Source organism: Schistocerca americana, chromosome 1 (genome assembly GCF_021461395.2).
Source record: "Schistocerca americana isolate TAMUIC-IGC-003095 chromosome 1, iqSchAmer2.1, whole genome shotgun sequence".
In the NCBI taxonomy this organism is placed as follows: domain Eukaryota; kingdom Metazoa; phylum Arthropoda; class Insecta; order Orthoptera; family Acrididae; genus Schistocerca; species Schistocerca americana.
The window spans coordinates 286,361,966-286,386,403 of NC_060119.1; the positions used below are offsets into that span (position 1 = coordinate 286,361,966).

At 42.0% G+C, this 24,438-nt stretch overlaps 1 protein-coding gene across 1 annotated transcript in view; it reads right to left on the reverse strand.

Annotated features, from left to right (window-relative positions):
* The window catches only part of LOC124594477 (centrosomal protein of 76 kDa-like), a 131,218-nt gene that overhangs the window by 58,212 nt on the left and 48,568 nt on the right, over window positions 1–24,438 (reverse strand). Inside the window, exon 4 of the mRNA XM_047132856.1 lies at window positions 7,380–7,626. Coding sequence (XP_046988812.1) covers window positions 7,380–7,626 — 247 coding nt within the window. The remainder of the gene's footprint in view (window positions 1–7,379; window positions 7,627–24,438) is intronic.

A 24,438-nucleotide genomic window follows, 5' to 3' on the forward strand; every position in this document is an offset into this window, starting at 1 on the left:
TTATTTCACTTCTCTCTATCTACTGTAACGGTTCCAGACTGTCAAAAAATATTCAAGAATCAGAAGAATTAGGGCTGTATAAGTTACCACATTTGTGGCAGTCATTCTAATTTATGTCACACTGGATACATACTCTTAGATGCTAGTGGAGATTGAGACCAGGGGGCTTTCATAACAAGGGTAAGTTGCTGTTCCATTTGTGCAATTCAGAAAAGTTGCTGCTGTTTGGAGGTGAAGGGAAGGCAGTTGGGGTGTTCAAAATCTATGGATTTTGAATCCTTATTTAAAATATACCACACTTTGTTGACTAAGATGTTCTGTAACAGGGTGATCTAATTGTCTACTTGGATATCTGGTAGTGGCCTTTTACCTGGGTAGATAGTTTGATAACAATCATTGCAAAAAATGTAGAATGCTGTGAAACTGCTACAACAAAGCTGGTATATGATGGCCCTCCATGTGAAGAAGTATGAAATGTCTGTGTCAGGACAAGAACAGGAGGTAGTGAGTTGATGTATGGAGCCGATCTTGCAGTTGGATCAAAACAAAAAAGTGACTCAAGAGGTTAGTGTGTTGGGAGCAATAGGAGCATAGAAATGAACAAGGATATTGCACAAATTAGATGGAAGAAGTATACCACTTTTGGAAGTTGTGGAAAGAATAACTTTTGAAAGTTGTGGAAAGAATACTGAGGGGGAACATCCCTCATTTTAGGGTATTATGGGAAGAAGCCAAAGAATATGGTCCAGTTATTTTCCTCAGGGCACTGAGTGATAAAGTGAGCCTTTGTAGCTGGTGAGCAAGTGTTGAAAGACGAAGTCCCAAGTGAAGTTGTTATTGTATAATTTGTAGTACAGCGATGATAATAATTGACAATATCAGATGCGAGTGCAGAACTGACTGACTTTTCTCTGGTCAGCCATATTTATTTCAGCCACGATGAACACTATTGGCCAATCAATGTACTCACATGGCAAGATAAGTGGCATGCTCACTCTGCGAATGTAGCACTGCGATGAGACTGTGCCCTCTAACAGCCATCTAGATCCATTTCTCTGATGGGCATCTGCAGAGCCAAATATCAGGTCCCTTCCCTTTGAAACAGCCACATCCAGGCCAAAACGCCCCAGATGGTGCCATGGAGCATGGAATGCAGGCATGGGCAAACCCCTAGTGCCTTCGGCCACTGGCTGTGGAATGGGAGAGTGTTCGGCGTCACTGTGCTTGGGGAACTAAGACACCTTGTGGATGTGGAAGGGATCACTGGTGCAATAGTGCAGACTCATAGGCTGCTGCCAGGGGCACCAGCCTTGGAGCTGCACTGTAACCAGAAGGGAGTGGATGGGGTGGCAGCAGATGCAATGTCTGCACTTGAGACTGGAGCTGGTAGTTGTGATGGCAGCACTTGAGCCCCCTCTGTGTTTCAACAAACGTAACCTGCCACCCGTGGGCTTTGCCAATACACAAGCATCAGTACTCCTGTAGGTTCAGGCTCACACAGCCATGTCACGAGGGTAACACTGGGAGGGACACAAGTGGAGCTCTGAGGGTAGCAGAATCAGAAGATGAAGCAGGGTCCACAGTTGCCACCCTTGGAGGAGCACGGTGTGCTACAATTATTAATCGGTGTGGTTCAATACGTGTTCGAAAACAGGGTGAGGGCCAAAGTAGTGGCAGAGGAATTGCAAACATTTTTTATTTGCTGCCTAATAGTCCATATGTGACATTCCCCTTTACCATTCTAGGAAGAATCGAATGGAGAGCTGTAAATACACAGAAATCACTGGAGGCAGACGCCATGAAATCTAGATCATTATCAGAGAACAGTGTGCACCACAACCCTTTAATGGTCAAAACCTGAGCAAAGGCAGTAAGGGTGCAGCTGGTCATAGTGGACACCATGCTTACAACACTATGGGTACTTTGAATAAGTGTACACAATGAGCAACAACATTGATCCTGCACAAAATTGAGATGGATTCAATCCCAAGGGAGGCAGAGTGGAGAGGTGGGAGGGGGAGAATGTAGGCCACGGGGTTAAAGACTGAGAGGGCATTGTCTCATGCCATGCACAAGCCATGCAGCCATGGACCATTGCTTTGATGCAGCCATTAATCCCTGTCCTGTACACATGTCAGCGAGCTAGTGCCTTCATCAAGTTACCTTCCATTAGGAATGCGGGTGCACACAATGACTGTGATGACTTTTAAATCATAGAGTACAACAATCAGCCATCCTTTTCTTTCAGGTTTTATTAGGCAAATCTAGATTTCGGCTAGTGCCTAGCCATTATCAATGCACTATTTCATAGTATCAGCGCATGTCCTAGTATGTCAATCCCCTATTGTTCAGGCTTCTGTCACAGTTCGTTCATTAATAGGGCCTTCATGTTGGACATCCCTCAATATACCTAGAGCAGCAAGTTCAACATCCATTGGTGCACATCAGCCAAGATGACCACATGATTCACACCCATCTCAAGTGTCCAAAAGGATGGCATCATCGACAACTGGGAATCTGCGAGAAATATGTTTCCAGGAGCTGAACTCATCTGCCAACCAGAAGGTGAGGTAAGATGGCCAGCCATGGATCAGGTAACACAAGACCTGCCGCAAGGTGGGATCCTGGTGTATGGTGGCAGTGACATGAGCAGCCATAATGAGAAAACTATCCAGTGTTTGTCACTGCTTAATTCTGATGTGGAATTGGAGGACCTACTGTTGACTGAAATCAGGGTCTGAGCCAGTGGGTAGATGCAGCAATGCATCGCCACTGGTATTCTATGCCATGGGCTTGTTTTGGATACTCTAATAGTGTGCACTCAGGAACAATGCCCAGCGCTGGAGGTGTTAGGCTGTTGAGTCCATGGAGCTATAATAATGCCATCAACAACTTGTGATCAGTAATTATGGCAAACTGTGTCCCACAAAGGTAGAAATCAATTTTTTAAATGGCAAACCACTATCATCATTGCCTCCTTTTTAATCTGGGAATAGCTGCACCGTGAAGGGGAGACTACCATGAGGCAAGGGGCGGATTTCAGCATGATTTTCAATTGGGTAAAAGCACAGTTGCAAACAGTGGTCCACATGTAGTGCATATCCTGTTCCTGTAACTCATTGAGGGGTTGCACAGTGTGGCCTGCACATGGTAAGAACTTGGAATAATAGTTGATTTTGCCCAAAAACACCAGTAATTCAGCTAAGTTTGTGACGCAAGGTAAGGATTCTATTGCAACAAAACTCCAATTAGTTGGCCTAATGCCTTCTTTGCTGAGCCAGAGTCCCAAATAGTACACTTCCGACTGAAAAAAACCTGCACTTCTCTCAACGACAATGCTGGCCTGTGTCCTGCATGGTTGTATAAAAGATACAGAGATTCTGCAAATGCTCCTGGTGAGAGGGTTCCTTGGCAATGAGATCACCAAAGTAATTCACACAAGCAACTATATGCTGTGTCAGCTAGTCCAGAAACCTTTGGAAAATTGTGGGGACCAGTTCAATGTCAAATAGGACCTGCTTGCACTTACACAAACCAAAAGGTATATTAATAATAATGATATACTGCATTTTCGCATCTAAGGGTAACTGGAGGTCATCATTAGTGAGGTGAGTTTTGGAGTAGTATTTCCCTCCAGCAACCTCAGTGAGACAGTTTTCCAGGCAGGGGTAGAATATGTTTCCACCAGCAACTGGGCACTGATTGCAGCCTCAAAATCCTAGCACAATTTGTGAACCCCTGGGCTTGTTGGTGATGACTAGAGAAGTGGTCCATGTGCTAGATTTCACTGGCTTGATAACCCCTGCAGCCTGGAAATGATCTAGCTTCTGCTTCATATCAGGTTGTAAAGTACTGGAATTGGTCTGGCAAAAACTAGGTGCGGCATCCAGCCATGGGGTAGTGTGCATGTGAAAGTCTGAGGCACACTTCAAATCTGGCAGATGAAAACTTAAGATCTGAGATCATCCAGTTCCTGGAAAGGAACTGTGGTTGGTAGCCAACAATGTTGGTAGAAGGTGGGTAGTCAGCGAGAAATAATCTGACGAGCCACACAAGCTTTCACAGGCTTCAATTTTCGGGAACTACACCCTACCTAATATACCACAACTATCAATAGGATAAACAAACAGCTGCTGAATTTCATGTAGAGTCCTGAGTTGCAACACTCCCAGTGATATATCAATATACACAAACACAATAAACATACATAAGCACAAACCATTTCAGATAAGAATAGCTTGAGGTTCCACCAAGACCTTCTCATCTGAAATGGGCCGTTATCAACCAACATGCTACTTAGATTATATTACACATCCAAATACAGTATATCTACATATTGCAACTTATTTTCACCACACTCATTGTATTACTTTTTTAAATTTGTCTTTGACATTTGCATTATATAAATTATATTCTCATCAACCAGACAGAAACAAATTATATAGAACCATTTTAACAATTGTTAAGCATTCAATTTGCTGTAACTTTAGACAAAGTTTCAATATTACGTTTTTTATATTATTTAAAAAATCATTAATAACTGTATACCAATAATATTGTAACAATGAGAAGTCTTTGCTGTTAGATTTATAAGCATCCAACCCACCTTACATTTCAAGGTGGTAGTTACTCTGTACTGTTAATGTTATAAATAAATGAGAATAAATAAATACCCACAAGGAGGAACAGAACCATGTCCATAGATCATCAAATGCAGTGACAGTAGGGAGAACATGGGTGAACACAGTTGGGAACATGTTGCCTGATTTATCTAAGCAGTAGTGGCCCATGTGTTCACCTAGAAACAGACATCCTCGTGAGAAACGCAAAGTGTGAGAAACAATTTCTGCATGAATGGGTTGCCTGAGCAGAGAGGGGTTTGGACCACTGACTGCAGCACATGTAAAAAGTTCTGGTGCACTCATGGGGTGGGTTGCACAAATTTGACACACTGAGCAGAGATGCACCTATTTGACACAATGAGCAGAAATGCCCCTCTTCGCCACAGTGTATGCAGACCCCCAGAAATCCAGACATTGTGCTCAGGAGAGAGCAGAAAAACATGGCAGGCATGAAGGGAGTAATGCTGTTACCCATCAATGACATGTGATGGGAGTCTCAAACACTATAGAGATGTTGGCCAACTATGAACCACAACACTGCTGCAACCCGGGGGGTATCCTACTGTCCTACACCTGCAATGCTGTGCTGTGGCATGTTGACCACCACAACTTGTGGCATCACAATGAGTCATTCATTAGCAGCCTTCGCAATCTTGAATGAGTGTGTGATGAGCAAGATGTCCTCGAAGGATGGATTATCAAGTTTCAATGCCACTGCGTGGACCTCAGAATTGGATGCCATCTCAACCATGACATCATGAATCATGGAGTCTGTGTACAAAGCCTTGCAGCCTTGATGAACACAAGTGTAGTCACATTTGCAGCTGAGACTTCATAAGTCAATGAGCCAAGAGTGGTATGATTGTCTGGGTTGCTTATGGTATTGGTGAAACTCAAGCATGGAGGCAACCACGTGTTATCTCCGAGAATAATAATTAGTCAACAAAGTGCTGATCTCCTGAAAGAAGAGCATGATGGCATCAGACAGAGGTGCGAATCTGTGGAGTAGAAAAAACATGTCCAGTGACATCCAAGACAAAAATAAGAATCACTGCAACAAATCATTCACGACTTGAAATGCTGTGAAATGTTGTTTCAGTCAATACACATATGTGTCCCAGTCTCCATAGTGTCACTGAAAGGTGAAAATGATGGTGCACAAATGGGGGCCATTGCCTGCAGGGGGTCACTGAGGCCTGGAGCAAAGTGACCTCGTGCACTCGGAGTTTGTCCGTCTGAAGCTGTAGCAACTTTTGTAGGAACCCTACATCTGAAGTTGCTGCTGTTGCGTTAGCTGCTGTTGTTGCTCCAACAGACAAACCAATTTAATGTCCATGCTATCGAATGACTTCCTTTTTCCCAGTGCTATATCCGCAAGTAACCACATATCAGCACATGCATCAGAAGCCAGAAGAGAAACATCTGAAGCTTCAACATGAAAGTGCTAACTGCAGAAGAGAACATGACACCAAGCAGTAGCCAAGCTAAACACAGGAGACTGACAGCAAGCAGCACACAGACAAGGACAAATTAAAGCAAGATACGTAACAAATGAAATGCGAAGCTGAAATCCTCACCACAATGGTGTCAACTGGTCAACAGCAAAGAGAAATACAATGTGAATTGTGACCAGAGAGAAAGATCAAGTGCCAACTGCAGTTGTTATTGAACGGTCCATAGTACAGCAATGACGACAACTGAAAATATCAGATGTGATTATAGAACTGACTGATGGTTCACTGGGTGGTTGCATTTGTATTGGCATGCATATTCACATGGCATGACAAGTGGTGAGCTCACACTGCAAATGCAGAACTGTGGCAATACTATGCCCTCTAATGGCTAACTAGGTCCATTTCTTCCAGCAGGCTTTCGACTTCTGCACAGTCAGATACCAGAGTTGTGTGTATGTGGAGATATGGCACAGCATACTGGTAGAGAAACAGCTTCTCTCTGCAAATGATGTGTCCACAGGTGAGCAGACTGAATGGGGGAGACATATTTTTATGTGAACAGGTGGCACCGGCTGAGGGCAGGCTTTGTTGATTAGTAGTATGCTTGGTGTGAACCAAGCTTTTACTAAGTCACCAGTTAAATGGAGGTTGATGTTCAGGACAGTGCCTTGCTGGGTCAAATGAAATGAACATGGGAGAAAGTACTGAGGTACTGGAAGGAACTGTGTAGAGCATTCTCACCCCAAGCCCAAATCAAAAAAGGCATCAATTAGTATTAAGTCAAACTATAACTTGCCAGCTGACATGAGTAAGGCTGCTGTTCTGTTATATTACTAAGAAGTCTCAAACTCAAAGAAAAATATCAACATACAAATGAAAGAAGAAAGTGCTAACGCTCAATTCACAATGGATTAGTTAGATCATGTTATCTGTTGAGTTTGCAAATGCACCGCTTGCTTGTAACAAGTAGTTCCATATGTGCTGCTAGGATATACTGTTTACAATATAAACGGTTTTGTCTTATTGTATTTATGATCTTGTTTTTTAATTTAACCATAAGTATTAGCTAGCATGCTATGTATTAGCATGTTATAATTCAAAATACACTATCATGTGTTAGCACTTTCACTGCTGAACACTTCATTTGATGAATCATTTCATAAAGGGGTATTCTTGTATGGTGCTGGGGGACTGTTCAAAACTAAATAGTATAAAGTTCTAACACAACAAAAGAAATTAGGAACAATGAGGATATATTAATTAACAGTAATATCTTCAAAATATAGTACATATCCATTCTTACTTTGTTTCCAAATTTTCATCTTGAGCATATATTTTGACAGTTCTTGTGGAATGCTCTGACCTAACTGATAAATAATCCTTCCACCATGTTTTAGCATACAGCAAAAATATTTTGCACCTTTCTGTTCTCACTGACTTCTCCAAATTCTTTTGGGCAGTAATTACATTCTGTGATAGTGGCTGGCTTGAAGCAGGCACCAGTGATGCTTTAACTTCCACTGTTCCAACTGGTATAGTATTTTCAGCTCCTAAAAGGAAAATTAAGTTTGTAATTTTGCTCTGCATGAGATCTAGAAAAATATCAAGTATGTATCAAAATACATGGTCCATTCAAATTAATGTATTCACCACCAATGTTCAACGTGCAGTAACATCTCACAGACAGTAGGTCACAGCACTAGTAGTGGAGGGTATATGAATCTTGTTGAGGGGATGCAAAAAACAATGCAGTCATCATAACGCAGAAACAGAGCAATTTATCAGACATTCAAAACAACATGATCATTGGCTTTTGGGCCAACAGTGGAAGCATTTCCAAAATTGCTATGTTTGTAAGCCATTTGCATGCTGCTGTGGCTAAGTGTACTGTGCATCTCTAAATGGCGCTTTCCATAATTGGTGCCAAGGCAAATGTGGTGCACCACAGGTCACAGATGACAGGAATGAATTGTGGAAATGTGTACGAATGTACAACTGTTGAGCAATTGACTGCCCAGATAAACCAAGGGGCTACCAACAGTGTCTCCTCAATGACTGCTCACCAAATGTTGCTGTGTATGGGCCTCTGCAGTAGGCCCCTTGTTCATGCAGCCATGCTGACTGCTTGTCATTTGTGATGGAAGCTGGAATTTGCAAGTGAGTACCACAACTGGACATCCACTGAGTGACAAGTGGCCTTTTCAGATGAATCACACTTTGTGCTCCATCAACAGATGGCTGTTGTTGTGTACAACATGAAATGTCTGAAAACACCCTGCAACACTTATGGGAAGGGTCCAGGCTTTAGGAGGGAGTGTTATGGTCTGGGGAATGATTTTAGGCATTCCCTGGGTGAATTTATCGTTATGGAAGGCACAATCAATCAGCATAAGCCAATGATGTCCACTCCTACATGTGGTTTGTTTTTTCTTTGGCTAGATGGCTTCCACCAGCAAGACAATACAACATAACACACAGTTCACAGTGCATGTGTGTGGTTCCAAGAGCACCAGAATGGGTTTACCGTATTCCCTTGGCCATTAAACTCCCTGAATCTCAATCCAGTCAAGAATCTGCAAGACCATCTTGGTCAGGCTGCCCACGCCATGGATCCTCAACTGAGGAAGCTTGTGCACGGCTCTGGAGTCAGTACCTTCCACAACCTCACTGACACTCTTCCCACACATCTCACAGCAGTCCTTGCTGGAAAAGGTGGTTATTCAGGCTTTTGACAGATGGTGACATTAATGTGATTGGACAGTATAGAATCTCAAATTAAATCAAAATGTTCTCCGTCAACTGCACTATCTTGGTTGTTATAATTAGATAGTAACTGCAAATAAGTAAAATAGGTGAAGTACAAAAATTACTGTGGATGCAAAACTTTAATATATTTGATTCACTCTTTCTTCAGCCTACTGTTGTTGTTGTTGTTTCCAGTCTGAAGAATGGTCTGATACAGCTCTTCATGATAGTCTATCATGTTCAATCTTCTTCATTTCTCCATAACTAGAGAAAACTAAATCCATTTGAACCTGCTTACCGTAGTAAAGACTTTGTCCTCCTCTACAATTTTTGTGCCACACACTTCCCCTTCCATTACCAATCTGGCAGTTCCTTGAAACCTCAAGATGTGTCTTATCAAGTGATTCCTTCTTTTAGTCAAATTGTGTCATACCTCCCTTTTCAATGTAATTCAATTCGGTATCTCTTGGTTACCTGCAATTCTTATGAATCTCACCAAGGTGGGAGGCTTGCATGCATCAATGACGGTGATGGACGTACCATAAGGCCAATCACAATGCATTGATATCTGTGGAGATACCAGTAAAAGATATGGTTCTGGAAGTGAGGCAGCAGGCTTTTCAATAGTTGCAGCAGAAACAGCCTGGATGATTCTAACATTAGCCAACATGGCCTTGCTGTGCTGTTACTGTGAACAGCTGAAAGCAAGAGGAAACTGCATCCATTATTTTTTGTGAGGGTTTGTAGCTCTACTGTATGGTCAAAGTATGAACAGCATAGTGAGTGCATAATTGCAGCCAAGATAGAGACAAAGCCAACACTCACCACAGTAGTACAAGTTTATATGCCAACTAGTTCCACAGATGACAAAGAGATGAAAGGGATTTATAATGCGAGAAATAAAATTATTGAGCAAGTTAAGTGAGACAAAAATTTAATTGTTATGGGGAACTAGAAGTCAATAGTAGGAATAGGGAGAGAGTGAAAAACAGTAGGAGAATATGGACTGGAAGAAAGGAAGGAATCAGGAGCTGCATGGTAGAATTTTGCACAGAGCATAATTTAATCAGTGTCAACACTTGGCTGTATACATAGAAAAGACTTGGAGAATCTGGAATGTTTCAGATTGGCTATATAATGTTAAGACAGAGATTTTGAAACCATATTTTAAACTGTCAGACATGTTCAAGGGCTGATACACACACTCTGCTCATAATTTATTGGTTATGATTTCAGATTAAAACTGCAAAAAGGTAGGAATTTAAGATGATGGGACTTAGATAAACTGAAAGAACTAGAGGTTGTGTTAGGAGTTTCAGAGGGAATATTCAGCAACAACTGATGGAACCATGAGAAATGAACACAAAAGAAGACAAACAGGTAGCTTTGAGATTTTGAATTTAACATAGATGATGATATGAAAAGGGCACCAAATGGAGCAGACAAAAGGAAATACAGATGTATCAATAGGTGATTAACAGAAAGTATGAAATTGCTACACATGAACTGCTAGCAAACAAGTGGGAGGCTGTAGAAACATGCACATGTAGAAAGATATATGCTGCCAATATGAAAATGAAACAAACCTTTCGATTAAATGGGAAGCAGCTCTGTGAATATCAGAAACACACATGGAAAGCCAGTACCCCTAGCAAAGAAGAGAAAGTTAAAAGATGGACAGAACATAAAGAAATATTATAAAAAGCAAATGAACTTGAAGACAATGTAAACTTAGGCTTCTGCAGCCATTGTCATTGACAATAAAATTCTTCTGGGCTGTTGACTGCACTGTCAATATATAAAATACTCTGAAGTTTTGGCCGCTATTGGAAGCAGCCTTCCTCAGTGCATTGCACTGAACTGAATGCTGAATGAGAGAGACTTTGAATGAGAGAGACGTTAGATCTTATATACTGAGTCTGCCAGAAAAATGTATACACACTTTAAGGAACAAAAAGTATTACTTATGTGTTTATTTTACATTTAGCTTACACACGGTTACTTTAAATGTTCAAAATGTTCACCCCTGATGACTATACACATAAAAAACAATGAGGGGTCGCCACAACTATGTCAGTCAATGTTACAGTGGAGACCGCTGCACATGTCGCTGTAATCTCCTGGTAAAGCCCCTCCAGCGTGCGTGGCTTACGTTGATAGACGTTATCTTTCACAATTCCCCACAAGTAAAAGTCCATAGGTGTTAGACCTGGCGACCGTGGAGGGAACTGAATTGTCCCTCTTCGTCCAATCCAATGCCGCAGAAAATTGTCATCCAGGAAGGCTCGTACGGCTATGTGGCAGTGTGCTGGCGCCCCATCCTGTTGGTAGAAGACCTCATCATCAGCTCCATAAAGTGCACGTATACCTGGAAAAATTGATGTGCGTAACATTTCAGGTACGCTTCTCCAGTGACAGTAGCTTCAAAGAAAAAGGGTCCTACTAAGCCCCTAGATGATAGTCCACACCACACATGAATCCCTCGTAGACTGACCACTTTATCCATATAAACATGTGGCTATTCCAGTGCCCAGTACGCACTGTTATGCCGATTCATGGTTCCATTAAGTTTAAATTGTGCCTTGTCACTCCACACTACCTTCATCACAAATTGTTTGTCATCAGTTACCATTTGCTGACGCCATTCACAAAATTGCATTCAGTGAAAGGCAAAGGTCCCGAGTTCGAGTCTCGGTCGGGCACACAGTTTTAATCTGCCAGGAAGTTTCATATCAGCGCACACTCCGCTGCAGAGTGAAAATCTCATTCTGGAAACATCCCCCAGGCTGTGGCTAAGCCATGTCTCCGCAGTATCCTTTCTTTCAGGAGTGCTGGTTCTGCAAGGTTCGCAGGAGAGCTTCTGTAAAGTTTGGAAGGTAGGAGACGGATACTGGCAGAAGTAAAGCTGTGAGTACCGGGCATGAGTCGTGCTTCGGTAGCTCAGATGGTAGAGCACTTGCCCACGAAAGGCAAAGGCCTCAAGTTCGAGTCTCGGTCGGGCACACAGTTTTACTCTGCCAGGAAGTTTCACCGTCATCATTAATCGCGTGCAGTAATTTCAGAATGTAAACTTTCCACTTTTCAGCTTTCAGAATTCTTTGTATACTTGTACTGCTAACCCCCACTTCACGTGCACATTGTGTAGCAGATTTCTGTGGAGAATTAACAAATGTTTCCAGCACAACAGCAAGCAGGACTTATAACTGTACACTGTCTTCCTGATCTTTCTTTGTGAATATCACAAATCATTCCAAGCAACTCAAACTTGTCAACAATGCATTTAATTGTCAGGCAGGTTAGTGGTTCTGTTTCAAAGTACCACCTCCACTGATATTGCACTTCAACGGTATTACCAAAGTGAAAAATAGCTTTTCGTTGTTCGAATGTCACGTGTGCTCCAGCCATCTTGTTTTCTCAATACCGAGATGAAAGTACTAACATCTGTTGAGCCAAAGACCATACAAAAACACACTCATAACTTGAATCGAATAACAATATCGAAATCTCGATAGATCCTGACAAAGTGTGTATACATTTTTGTGGTGGACTCTGTAATAGTGGAGGAAACTGTTTACATAATTTGATAGGGTACTAAAGGATAGGGGATTAGCGCTAGGCATTCTCTATTGGTCTTTAAATTACTCCTTGTCATTGGTGGATAAAGATGTGCTTCATTGGAGTTTACATTATTTCTTGTCATTAGTGGAAACAGGCAAAATAGAAATGGGTGGTAGCTGTTACACAGCAGCGTTTACTTGTTGCCAGGTGTGAGCTGTGGCATGCCTACACTATGTGTACATATGTCCAATGTGGTCTCCCGTGACTTTTTTTGTGCACTCTGTCATCCCTTAGTGTTGTCAGTTCTGGCAGCCAGGATACCAGAAACCTATACTCTTCCATTCTATTCATGTTGGTGGGTCGCTTGGCTATATCTATCACCCCTGCAATGTTCCTCCTCAATGTAAATGGCTGTTTGCCAGTAAGCGGACTTTGCAGAATGTTAACTCATTATTACACCCATCCCGGTGTTCTGCCACCACTTACCTGGTGCATTGTCCCAGACAGATACATCTTTTGTGCTCTGCAATTTATGTGCTGATGGGCCACAATGTCTTGCCAACATACATCAACCCTCATTCGCATCGGATTTCATAGATGCCTGTCTACTTGTCGACCACATCTTTTCTTGAGCCTAGAACATCTTTAATTTTGTTATTGCTCTGGAAGATTGGCTTGATGCAGGCTCGGCGGAGAATTTTGCCCAGACATTCAGTGGGTCATTGTATTGTAATACAGCTATGTTGAATGCTTCCTCCTGCTCTTCTCTGTTACCTTAAGTATTTGTCATCACTGAGTAATCTACCATATTCTTGCCATAAACATTAGCTCCAAATATGGATCTGAGGTTTTGTAGTTCCAACTCCAGATGTTTGTCATCGCTGATTCTGTGGGCCCTCCTGGTTAAAGCATGAAGGACAGACTTCTTCAGCATAGGATGATGGAGGAGGAGGCATGGAGGTACCTCCCTGCTCCCTGCTGGTGGCTTTTCTGTTTACTCTCTGCCCTAGTTTACCATTGGGCTTTTGGTAAATGTCCACAATGACAAAAGGCAGCAACCCATTCCTTTCAATATCCATAGTAATTTCTATCTAACTATGCTGTCGTTTGAGATATTGGCGCATCTTCTGTAGTTACTCCTTTCCATGTGACCAGGTGATGAAGGTATCATCAACATATCAGAGCCAGCAACCAGGGTATGATTGATTGGTCTGGAGAGCTGTCTCTTGCAATGCCTCCATGAAGATGTCTGCTGCAACAGGGGAGAGAGGGGAAATCGTAGCTGCACAGTCCATCTATTCATAAAATTCCCCTATCCAACTAAAACAGGTGGTCGTTGAACAGCAATGCACTAGTTCGCAGATGTCTGGTGCCATGTTTTCCTGTAAGATGATCATCATGTCTGACACTGGTACATTTGCGAATAGAGACTTCACATCAAAACTACCCATCAGATCTGTAGCTAGGACACACTTTACTTTTAAAAGTGTCACAAAATGGGTTGAGTCTTTGACATATGAATCTGTGTAGCTCACTGCATGTCGAAGGTTCAGTGCCAGTTCTTTTGCTAGTTAGTAGGTCGGTGAATTATTACTGTCCACTGTGGATCTTAAAGGAAAATGCTCTTTGTGGACCTTTGGTACCCCATACTTCCTTGGTGCCTGTAGAACTTGTGGGATGAGTCTTTTGGCTATGTCACAGTTCATTCGAGTTTGCTTCAGCAGTGCTTCTGTCGATTTAATTACCTTGGCCATCAGACCACTCTTAAGTTTTCTATAAATAGGTTTTCTAAGAAGATCTTCACTTTGTTCGTTGTCATGTATTGTGTCCAGTACCACGGTAGCATTACCCTTGTCTGTATGTATCACTGCTAAGTGAAGGTTCTTCCTCAGATCCATGACAGCATGGCATTCCTCCCCGCTGATGTTTCGTTTGGGTGGCTTTGCATGAGTCAGGCCTCACACCCTTTCTTGTTGGATCTTCTCTGCTTCATCTTATGATAGGTAATGTACCTAAGTCTTAACAGATTCTATGATGTCCTCTTTTGGAACTCATTATGGTGTGACTGCAAAATTCATCCCCTTGGCCAGAATTTGTGTGGCTGTGTCAATTAAGGAGTGGCTGGAAAACTCCTCATCTGATGGTCAGTGATATTGTTGCTTAATGATGTGGGTTGTTGAAAGGTTAACCTGTTGACCTTCTCCCAGTCTCCTATCTCCAGCTTCCCTGTCAGGAAGAAGTTCAATTCACGCAATTTGCTGTTTTTGTTGTCAAGACTAATACGAATGTGCAAGATCCTTTCCTTCAGCAAAGCCTTACTCCCTTGTAAACAGAATTTCTTAGTCTTGTATATATGGGGCATCAGCTGTAAGAATTTTGGCACTCTGTTAGTGTTCCTACATCTCTTCAAGAAGGCAAGATCGTTCAGCACTTTACCTCTTTTCAGCCACAGCAATTCAATTTCATAGGTTAGTTAAATGTAAGCACTGGCTTGCGCAGCCATCATCATTGTCAATAAATAAAATTGTCGAATGATTTGGCCACTGCTGCAAGTGGTTTTTCTCAGGGCTTTGTGTTGAGCTGACTGCTGAATGAGAGAGACTTTAGATCATATATAGTATTGGAGGAAGCTGTTTACATAATTTGATAGGGTACTTGAGGACAGGAGGAGGGGTGTTAGGAGTTCTCTATTGGACTTCACATTATTCCTTCTCATTGGTGGATAAAGATGTGCTTGATTGATGTTTACATTATTTATTGCCATTGGTAGAAACAGACAAATTAGAAACAGACGTTAGCAGTGATGTAATGCTGTTTTCTAATGGTAAATATGTGCTTGACTGGTGTTTACATTATTTCTTGCCACTGGTGGAAAAGGTGAATTAGAAATGGGTGTTAGCTGTGATGCAGTGCTGTTTCTAATTTGCCTGTTTCCACCAACTGCAAGAAATAATGTAAATACCAATGAAGCAAATCTTTACCCATCAATACTAACAAATAATATAAAGACCAATAGCGAACACATGACACTCCTCCTCCTACTCTCAAGTACCCTACCAAATTATGTAAACAGCTTCTCCACTATTATATAAGATTTAAAATCTCTCTCTTTCAGCAGTCAGCTCAGTACAAAGCCCTGAGGAATGCCACTTGTAATAGTTGCCAAAATGTTGGACAATTTCACATACTGATAATGTGGTCAACAGCCCAGATGAATTTTATTGACAGTGACAAAGGCTGCGCAAGCCTTTGCTTACATTTAATCAACCTGTATGGGAAGGAATTATACATAAACATTAGGCAGATTGAACTGCTGCAGCTAAAAAGAGGTAAATTGCTGAATGATCTTGCCTTCTTGAAGAGATGTAGAAACACCAGCATAGTGCCAAAATTCTTACAGCTGATGCCATGTATAAAACCAAACAAGGCTAAGAATAACTGTTCACAAGTGAGTGTGGGAAGAGATCCGATACATTCATATCAGCCTTGACAACACCAACAGGAAATTGTGTGAACAGCATCTCTTCCTGACAAGGAAGCTGCAGATGGAAGACTGGGAGAAGGTCAACAGGATAACCTTTCAACAACCCACAACATCAAGCGACAATATCTCTGACCATCAGAAGAGGAAGTTCACCAAACTGCAGTCAACACTGACAGAAGAAGAATCAATGTCGGACACGCAAAGGACAGTGGTCAACATCTCCAGCCACACCTTAATTGACGCAGCCACACAAATTCTAGCTAAGGAGATGAATTTTGCAATCACACCATGAGTTCCAAAAGAGGATATCATAGAATCTATTGAGACTTAGGTACATCAACCATCACAAGATGAAGTGGAGAACATCCAACAAGAAAAGGTACAAGTACTGACTCATGCAAAGCCACCCAAACAAAACATCAGCAGGGAGGAATGCCATGCTGTCATGGATGTGAAGAAGAACCCGCACTTAGTAGTGATACACGCAGACAAGGGCAACATCACCGTGGTACTGGACACAATAGACTACAACAAACAAATGGGAGATCTTCTTAGAGAACTGATTTATAGGAAACTTAAGGATGATCTGACAGCCAAGATAATCAAATCAACACAAGCACTGTTGAAGCAAACTCAAATGAATTTCAACATGGCCAAAAGACTCATCTTGCAAGCTCTACAGGCACCAAGGAAGTATGGGGTACCAAAGGTCCACAAAGAGCATTTTCCTTTAAGATCCATAGTGGATAGTAATAATTCATGAACCTACAAACCAACAAAAGAACTGGCACTGAAGCTTCATCATCTAGTGAGCTACATTGATTTGTATGTCAAGGACTCCACCCATTTTGTGACACTTTTAAAACGAAAATATGTCCTAGCTACAGATCTGATGGGTAGTTTTGACGTGAAGTCTCTATTCACAACTGTACCAGTGTCAGACATGGCACCAGACATCTGCAAACTAGTGCGTCACTGTTTAATGACCACCTGTTTTAGTTGAATAGGGGAATTTTATGAATAGATGGACAGTGCAGCTACGATTTCCCCTCTCTCCCCTATTGCAGCAAACATCTTATGGAGGCATTGCAAGAAACAGCTCTCCAGTCCAATCCATTATGCCCCGACTGCTGGCTCCGATATGTTGGTGATACCTTCATCATCTGGTCACATGGAAAGGAATAACTACAGATGTTCCACCAACATCTCAATCAACAGCATAGTAAGATAGAAATTACTATGGATATTGAAAAGAATGGGTTGTTGCCTTTCCTTAACGTGGACGTTAACCAAAAGCCTGATGGTAAACTGGGACAGAGAGTATACAGAAAGGCAACCAGCATTGCAGGTACCTCCATGCCTTCTCCCACCATCATCCTTAGCAGAAGTAGTCTGTCTTTCACACCTTAACCAGAAGTGCCCACAGAATAGTGATGACAACTATGAAATCTCAGATCCATTTTTGGAGCCAGTGGTTATGGCAAGAATATGACAGGTAAAACTATGACGACAAAGGATGGAGGCAATAGGGGAGAGCAGCAGAACACACAGAACACTGCTCTAATACCTTATGTACAATGGGTCACTGAATGTGTGGGCAAAATTCTCCACTAAGCTGGCCTCAAGCCAATCTTTCAGAGGGATAACAAAGTAAAATATATTCTAGATTCAATGAAAGATGTAGTCGACAAGCTAAACACAACAGGAGTCTTCGAAACTGGTTGCAAATGTGGACTGGCGTATGTAGACGAGACGTGGCGGCCGATCAACACACAAATTGTAGAGCATAAAAGATATATATGTTTGGGTCAATGCACCAGGTCAGTGGTAGTGGAACACCAGGATGAGTGCAATAAAGAGAGAATATTCTGCATAGCCACATACTGGCAAAATACTCATTTGCATTGAGGAGGAAGATTAGAGGGGTGATAGAAATAGACAAGTGACTCACCAACATGAATAGACAGAACAGTATAGACTTCTGGTGTCCTGGCTGCCAGAAGTGACAACGCTAAGGGTGGACAGCACGCACAATGCAACTCACACAGGCATTCATACACACAATGCAGGCATGCCACAGCCCACACCCGACAACACGTAAACAGCACTACATCACAGATACTACCCATTTCTAATTCACCTGTTTCCACCAACAGCAAGATATAACGTAAATATCAATTAAGCATGTCTGTATCCACCAGTGACAAGAAATAATATTAAGACCAATAGAGAACACCTAATACCCCTCCTCCTATCCTCAAGTACCTTATCAAGTTACAGAAACAGCTTCCTCCACTATTATATAAGATCTGATGTCCCTTTCATTTAGCAGTCAGATCAGCACAAAGCCATGAGGAAGGCCACTTGCAATAGTGGCCGAAACATCAGGCAATTTTATATACTGACAGTGTGGTCAACAGCCCAGATGAATTTTATTGAAGACAATGTTACAGAAAGGGTAAGGGAAAGGGAAGGCGAAGTGGATGAGGATGAGGATGAGCATGAGATTGGAGATACAATACTATGAGGAGAATTTGACAGAACACTGAAAGACCAAAGTTGAAATAAGGCCACTTGAGTATACAACATTCCCTCAGATTCCTCCTGGTGTGACAGATACCGTATTTACTCGAATCTAAGCCGCACTTTTTTTTCGCTTTTTGTAATCCAAAAAACCGGCTGCAGCTTAGAATCGAGTGCAAAGCAAGCGGAGGTTCTGAAAAATGTTGGTAGGTGCCGCCACAACTAACTTCTGCCGTCGAATATATGTAGCGCTACAAAGGCAAGCTTTGTAGGCACAAAGATAAATACTGGCGCCAAAACCTCTGCGCCAGTAAAAAAAAGAAGGGTGCAAGACGAGCTTTTTTTTCTCCGCCCCGAGTTTCGACCACTGCATTTTCATACATTGTCCAACGAAGTAAATACAAATTCCGTATTGCTCATCTTCGAATGTGGCAGAATTTCAATGTACTACGAAAATCCGACTGGTAAGACTGTTTGGGATGTTTGTCAATATGGCCAACTCTACGTACTCAATTTTTTCCTACCTGTGAGAAGAGATGGTTGCTAATAGGAACCTGATGAAATGTAAATCACATGCAGTGATATTCTTCACCATAAGAATAATACGAATATAAACATTGTGCCACGTATTTTTCATGTTTGCTGCTATCTCATTTAAATCCTGTCTGACTAATAAACTACGAAACTAGAGTGAGACAACAGCTAACGCGGCAGGATATACGTATCGTGTCATGTTCATATTCGTATTATTCTTATGCCTAACAGTGATACATTCAGAAATGAAGCACGGCAACTGACTAGATTTTTAAACCTAAGATGACTAATTTCTGTGCAGAATTTGATGTACTAAAGAAGCGGCCGCAAAGATTTTCAAACGGAGAAAAATTTTCACCTAACTCTCGTTCAGAACATGTTCTATCACACACAGTCTATTATTTGGTTCTTGTTGATCATTATCAAAGAAAGCAGCAGTGTAAGTAACAACAAATAGCAGTCTCTTGCCATTGTTTTGCTAATGAGACGATTCCTTTAAAAAAAAAAAAGCGGTGGTAGCGCGCACAAAAGCAAGCCATGCCGCGTGCCGCGACAGGTCATAAACACGCACTATCAGAATGCGACTAACAATGCATGACACAGTACAGTAATGCATTTTCAGCTTAAGAGTGACGTAAACACCTATAACAAAGAAAACGGCAATTATCAGATCGAAGCAAACTAAGCAATCAATTCAAACCAGACGAAGCACGTGAAAAAGGAAGGGTAACCGAATAAATATGGAGGAACGCCTGACGCATAGCAATGGCTACCAGGTAAAGCTTAACTGCTATGCTTACGACTCGAACCAAACTACTGTAGCTGTATCGTCATTCATTCGACCTAAATTGTGTCTCATATTACAATGGACCAACTTTGTTTCGATTTGGAGGTGCGGCCTAAAACTATTCTCTCCCCTTGAATTTGGGGTCTAAAATTACAGGTGTGGCTTAGATTCGGGAAATTTTTTTTCCTTTATTTCGAGTCTCATTTTTCAGGTGCGGCTTAGATTCGAGTGCGGCTTAGATTCGAGTAAATACGGTATATGAGAGGTGAAATACACTCAGACTACAAGAAGAATCCAATAATTTAAATCTCAAATAAAGCAGATTCTGGTACATGCATTACCAAACTATCAGTTTCAAGAGTAATGTTTGCAAAATATTGACACTAATTATTTACATAAAAGTGGAGAAACTGGTAGAAACTGACCTTGGGGAAGATCAGTTTATGTTCCAGAAAATTGTTTGAACCTATGGGGCCAAACTGATGCTATGTATTATCTTAGAAGATAGACTAAAGAAAGGCAAACATAGGTTTTTAGCATTTATAGATTTAAAGATAGCTTTTGACAGTATTACCTGGAACACATTCTTTGAAATATTGAAGGTAGCAGAATAAAAAATAGAGAGTGAAAGGTGTTCTAAACAGGACCACAGGGACACACACGGCTGTAAAACAGATACAATTTATTGGGTAATGGGGTGACATCAACAAGAATACAATAAAAGTAGTTTATACTTTTCATACACTTTTAACAACTAAGGAGCCACCCTTATAATGGCACTATCCATGGAAAAAAATCAAAAAGTTTGCAATGAAAAGTAGTGGTCACTATGATTTTGTGTTTGGTGTATATTACATGATACGTTGCTGCTTATGAAATTTAACTAACATTCAGTTTTTCTTTAGATGTGGGTGGAGGTCTCAGTCTGTCACTAATCTCGAGAAAATTGATCTAATGTACCACATTCACTTGTGATTGCACCACACTAGCAATAAAACCAGAGCAAAATATTTACAATATTCCTCATATTTCATAAATGATTTGAGTAATCACAAAGAGATTTTGGGAAATGATAGCACACTAAAGAGGACAGTATTTTTCCATATGTTTATTATGCAAAACTTCATTATCTACTGTGTTATTTTAATGAAAGAATTTAATTTTTAAGGGCATCAATAACAGGTGAAATGAGAAATACTATGGCTTTGGGGACAACATAACTGAAGACATTACACATTTACTTTGTTCTGAGGATGAGCTTTTCCATAAGCTACCGGCCATACTTTTCCTGTTCCATAATTCTCTCACAATTGTGTCTGCACAACGTATTAATGATGTGACATTTTGACAAAAGAAGCAAATTTTAACATGGTAGCAAGAGAAATATGTAGGCTTTACTCAAAATTCGTGACTCAAGGCACCTCTGTGAAAGTTATAAATGATTAACAAAGCAAGCGAAAATAAATTGCTGCATTTTCAGCGGAATTCTTTTCAGATACTGACCAAAGCAGAGGTGACAGATCTTTTTGAATTGTCACTATGCAAGTGTGAGTGTGAAGAGACTCCAATTAATATTTACAAAAAACAATAGCATCAGTTTAGGATGGTACTTCCCCTCCAGCACTCAGCATTTCTGCTACAGCAGCTGCCCATAACACTCACTGCTACTGCTCTCCCCACGCATGCCCTGCCAACAGCACATCTACCGGCCATGGTATTTTGCACAGACTCCACTAGTGGGCACGCCATCTGAATGTCAGTGCTATAGTAGCACAACTTATGTCTGCTGTGGGCAACATGCATAGTGACCTGCTCCATCCTTGCAGGGTGAAAGACCAGGTCCTGATGTCCATGATGGTGTGACTAAAAGAGATATCCACAGCAACTGTGTCAGTGTTGGTGACAGCAACCAAGTTGCCCAATCCGCCCAGACTGGCACGTACAGACCAATGGCAGTGACGGCACCCGAGGACCCTGAGGTTCCCATTGAACAGGACCAGTGATGTTTGGTTTGTGATGTTTGGTTTGTGGAGAGTGCTCAACTGCACTGTCATCAGCACCCATACAAAGTCCCAATTTTACACAGTCCAATTTTTACACAGTCCAATCTAGCCACTGTCACAAATGGTGATGATGACGAAATGATGATGACAATGCAAACGCCCATTCCTCAGGCAGAGAAAATCCCCAACCTGACCAGGAATCGAACCTGGGACCCTATGATCCAGAGGTAGTGACAATAGGACCAGTGACAGGGAGGTGAGAGCAATCTGGATGGAAAAGTCCATGATGAGTGGTGCCAGCACAGGCAGTGGCGATGGCTGACTGGAAAGGAGAGGCTCTGCAACAGATGGTGGCACCAGCTCAGCATAGTTGGAGAGGCTGGCACTGGTCACATAAACCAAACCAGCTGTCAGTGCTGACAAAGTGCCGACTGCCAGGGAATGCAGGCATGACAAGGCCTGCTCTACCCCCAGAGCAGCCGGAACCGATAAAGAATGAAGTGTCAGGCCCAACTCCCGAGGTGGGGACATTGTTCCCATCTTGGGACACAACTGATTCTGGTGGTGTGCCCCAAGGTGATTTTTGATGTATATCATTTAGACATCACAACCATGCTGGTAGTGAATGATGGCCAGAATCCCATGAGGGTGCCTTCCTGGCCCAGACTGGGGTGCCAGGCATGAACATCAACAAACTGAGAATCATTGTCAGAAACACATGGTGGCACACCAACAGTTTTATGTGAAAGACTCCCTGTGACCCTGATGTAATAACCAGAGGACCTCCCACCACAGAGCCACTACAACCACAACATGGAGAGTAATCTCTTCCATTCACAAGGGAATAATGGCATTCAAGCAGAAGAGGTGATGGCACAATGCAGAAGAATTCCAAAGTGGGTCCCATGACCGGCCCAATGGACAGAGGGGCTATCCACATTGTACTAAGTGTACGACTTGCCAGAGCACCAAATCCACCACCACAGCAGTGGCAATACATGAACTGGTGATATGGAAGACATCCACTGTGTGCTTTGCCACCATATATAGTTGAAAGCAAAGCAGTTCCTCCTGGTTGAACGAGGAGTCAGGGCCCATGGGGAGCCAGGACAGAGTACCTCCATTTGCATGTTACAAAGTGGGATGAAAATAGATCTTGTAATTGTACTAGGACAAGAACAGAAGAACAGAGCCCAGTACTGAAAGTGATGAGGGGCTTTGTCTGGTAATGATGCCAACAGGCTAAACAGGGAAAACAGGAGTGTATGGTCAGTAATTAAAAAAAATTTTGCATCACACAAGAACACATGAATTTTTTTTTAGGCATGAACAATACCAACAGCTTCTTCTTCCACCTGAGAATAATGCTGTTGAGCAGAGTTGAGTGTTTTTGATGCAAAGGTGACACACTGTTTGGAGCCATCTGAATGGCGATGGGCCGGGATCACGCCCTACTTGTACTGGGATGCATCTGTGGGCAGGACCAGCCAGGACTAGATGCTTACCAGGTTGAAATGTTGAAAGACACAGCGTGGATTGAAGACTATCCTTAAGCTGCACAGGAACATGTTGACAGGCTGCATATGAAAGAAAAGGAGCACTTTTCCAAAACAACAGATGAAAGGGGTGGGCAATAGTAGCTACTCTGGGAATAAACTTGGGATAGTATGCCACGTAACGAGGAATGCCTAAAGTTCTCATAAATTAGATGTACAGGGCAAAGTCATAATGGTGGCACATGTTGTTCCAGGGGTACATGTCCTGCCAGAAAATTTCGTGACCCAAATACATCATGAAAGGATGGAGAAAGTGAAACTTAGTGAGACATCATTAGAGACCCGCAGCCTATAGAACAGTAAGAGGTTACGTAGGTGATCCTCTGCAGTAGCACCTATCATGAAAATATCACATAGCTAAGGCAATGAGGGACAACCATCATAACATGTTCTAAAAGATGTTGGAAGATTGCAGGCGGACTAGCAACCACAAACGTTAGCTGCTGATACTAATAGAGGCCAAAAGGCATTTTAACCAAAAGCAATTGTTTTGATGCCTCATCCAATTGAATCTGTAGGTAGGCTTCAGACAATTCAATTTTTGAAATCCTCCAGGTGAGGAAGGGAGTAAGTGTCTATGATCGCCTGTGCATTAACAGTGACCTTTTTTATGTTAGATACTAACTGGCCAAGAACAGGACTCTGCAGCTTGTTACAACTTCCAACTGATGCTTAATGCATGCCAATGGGGGAACCCTAGCCTGGCACACGTCTGTGAGTTGAGTTGGGACACGGCAGCCCACGTGTTGACCTGTAGGATTAATGGCTTACCCATTACTTGCACTTCAATGAAAAGTTTGTTCTGGCATGCAGACAGCAGGAAACACAACAATGGAACAGTACAAGTATTGACAACCATTGAGTCTTGCAATGACTCGTGGAGGAGGGGATTGTAGATATCAACTTATCACTGCTATGTGACTATTTTTTTTAATTTTTATTTTATTATTACATACATGGCAAAAGGCCCAACACTTGGAGCAGGCTGTCCGATTGTGCTGTACAAAACAAAATATGGTTGGTTGGTTTGTTGGGGGAAGGAGACCAGACAGAGAGGTCACTGGTCTCATCGGATTAGGGAAGGAAGTCGGCCGTGCCCTTTGAAAGGAACCATCCCGGCATTTGCCTGGAGCGATTTAGGGAAATCGCGGAAAACCTAAATCAGGATGGCC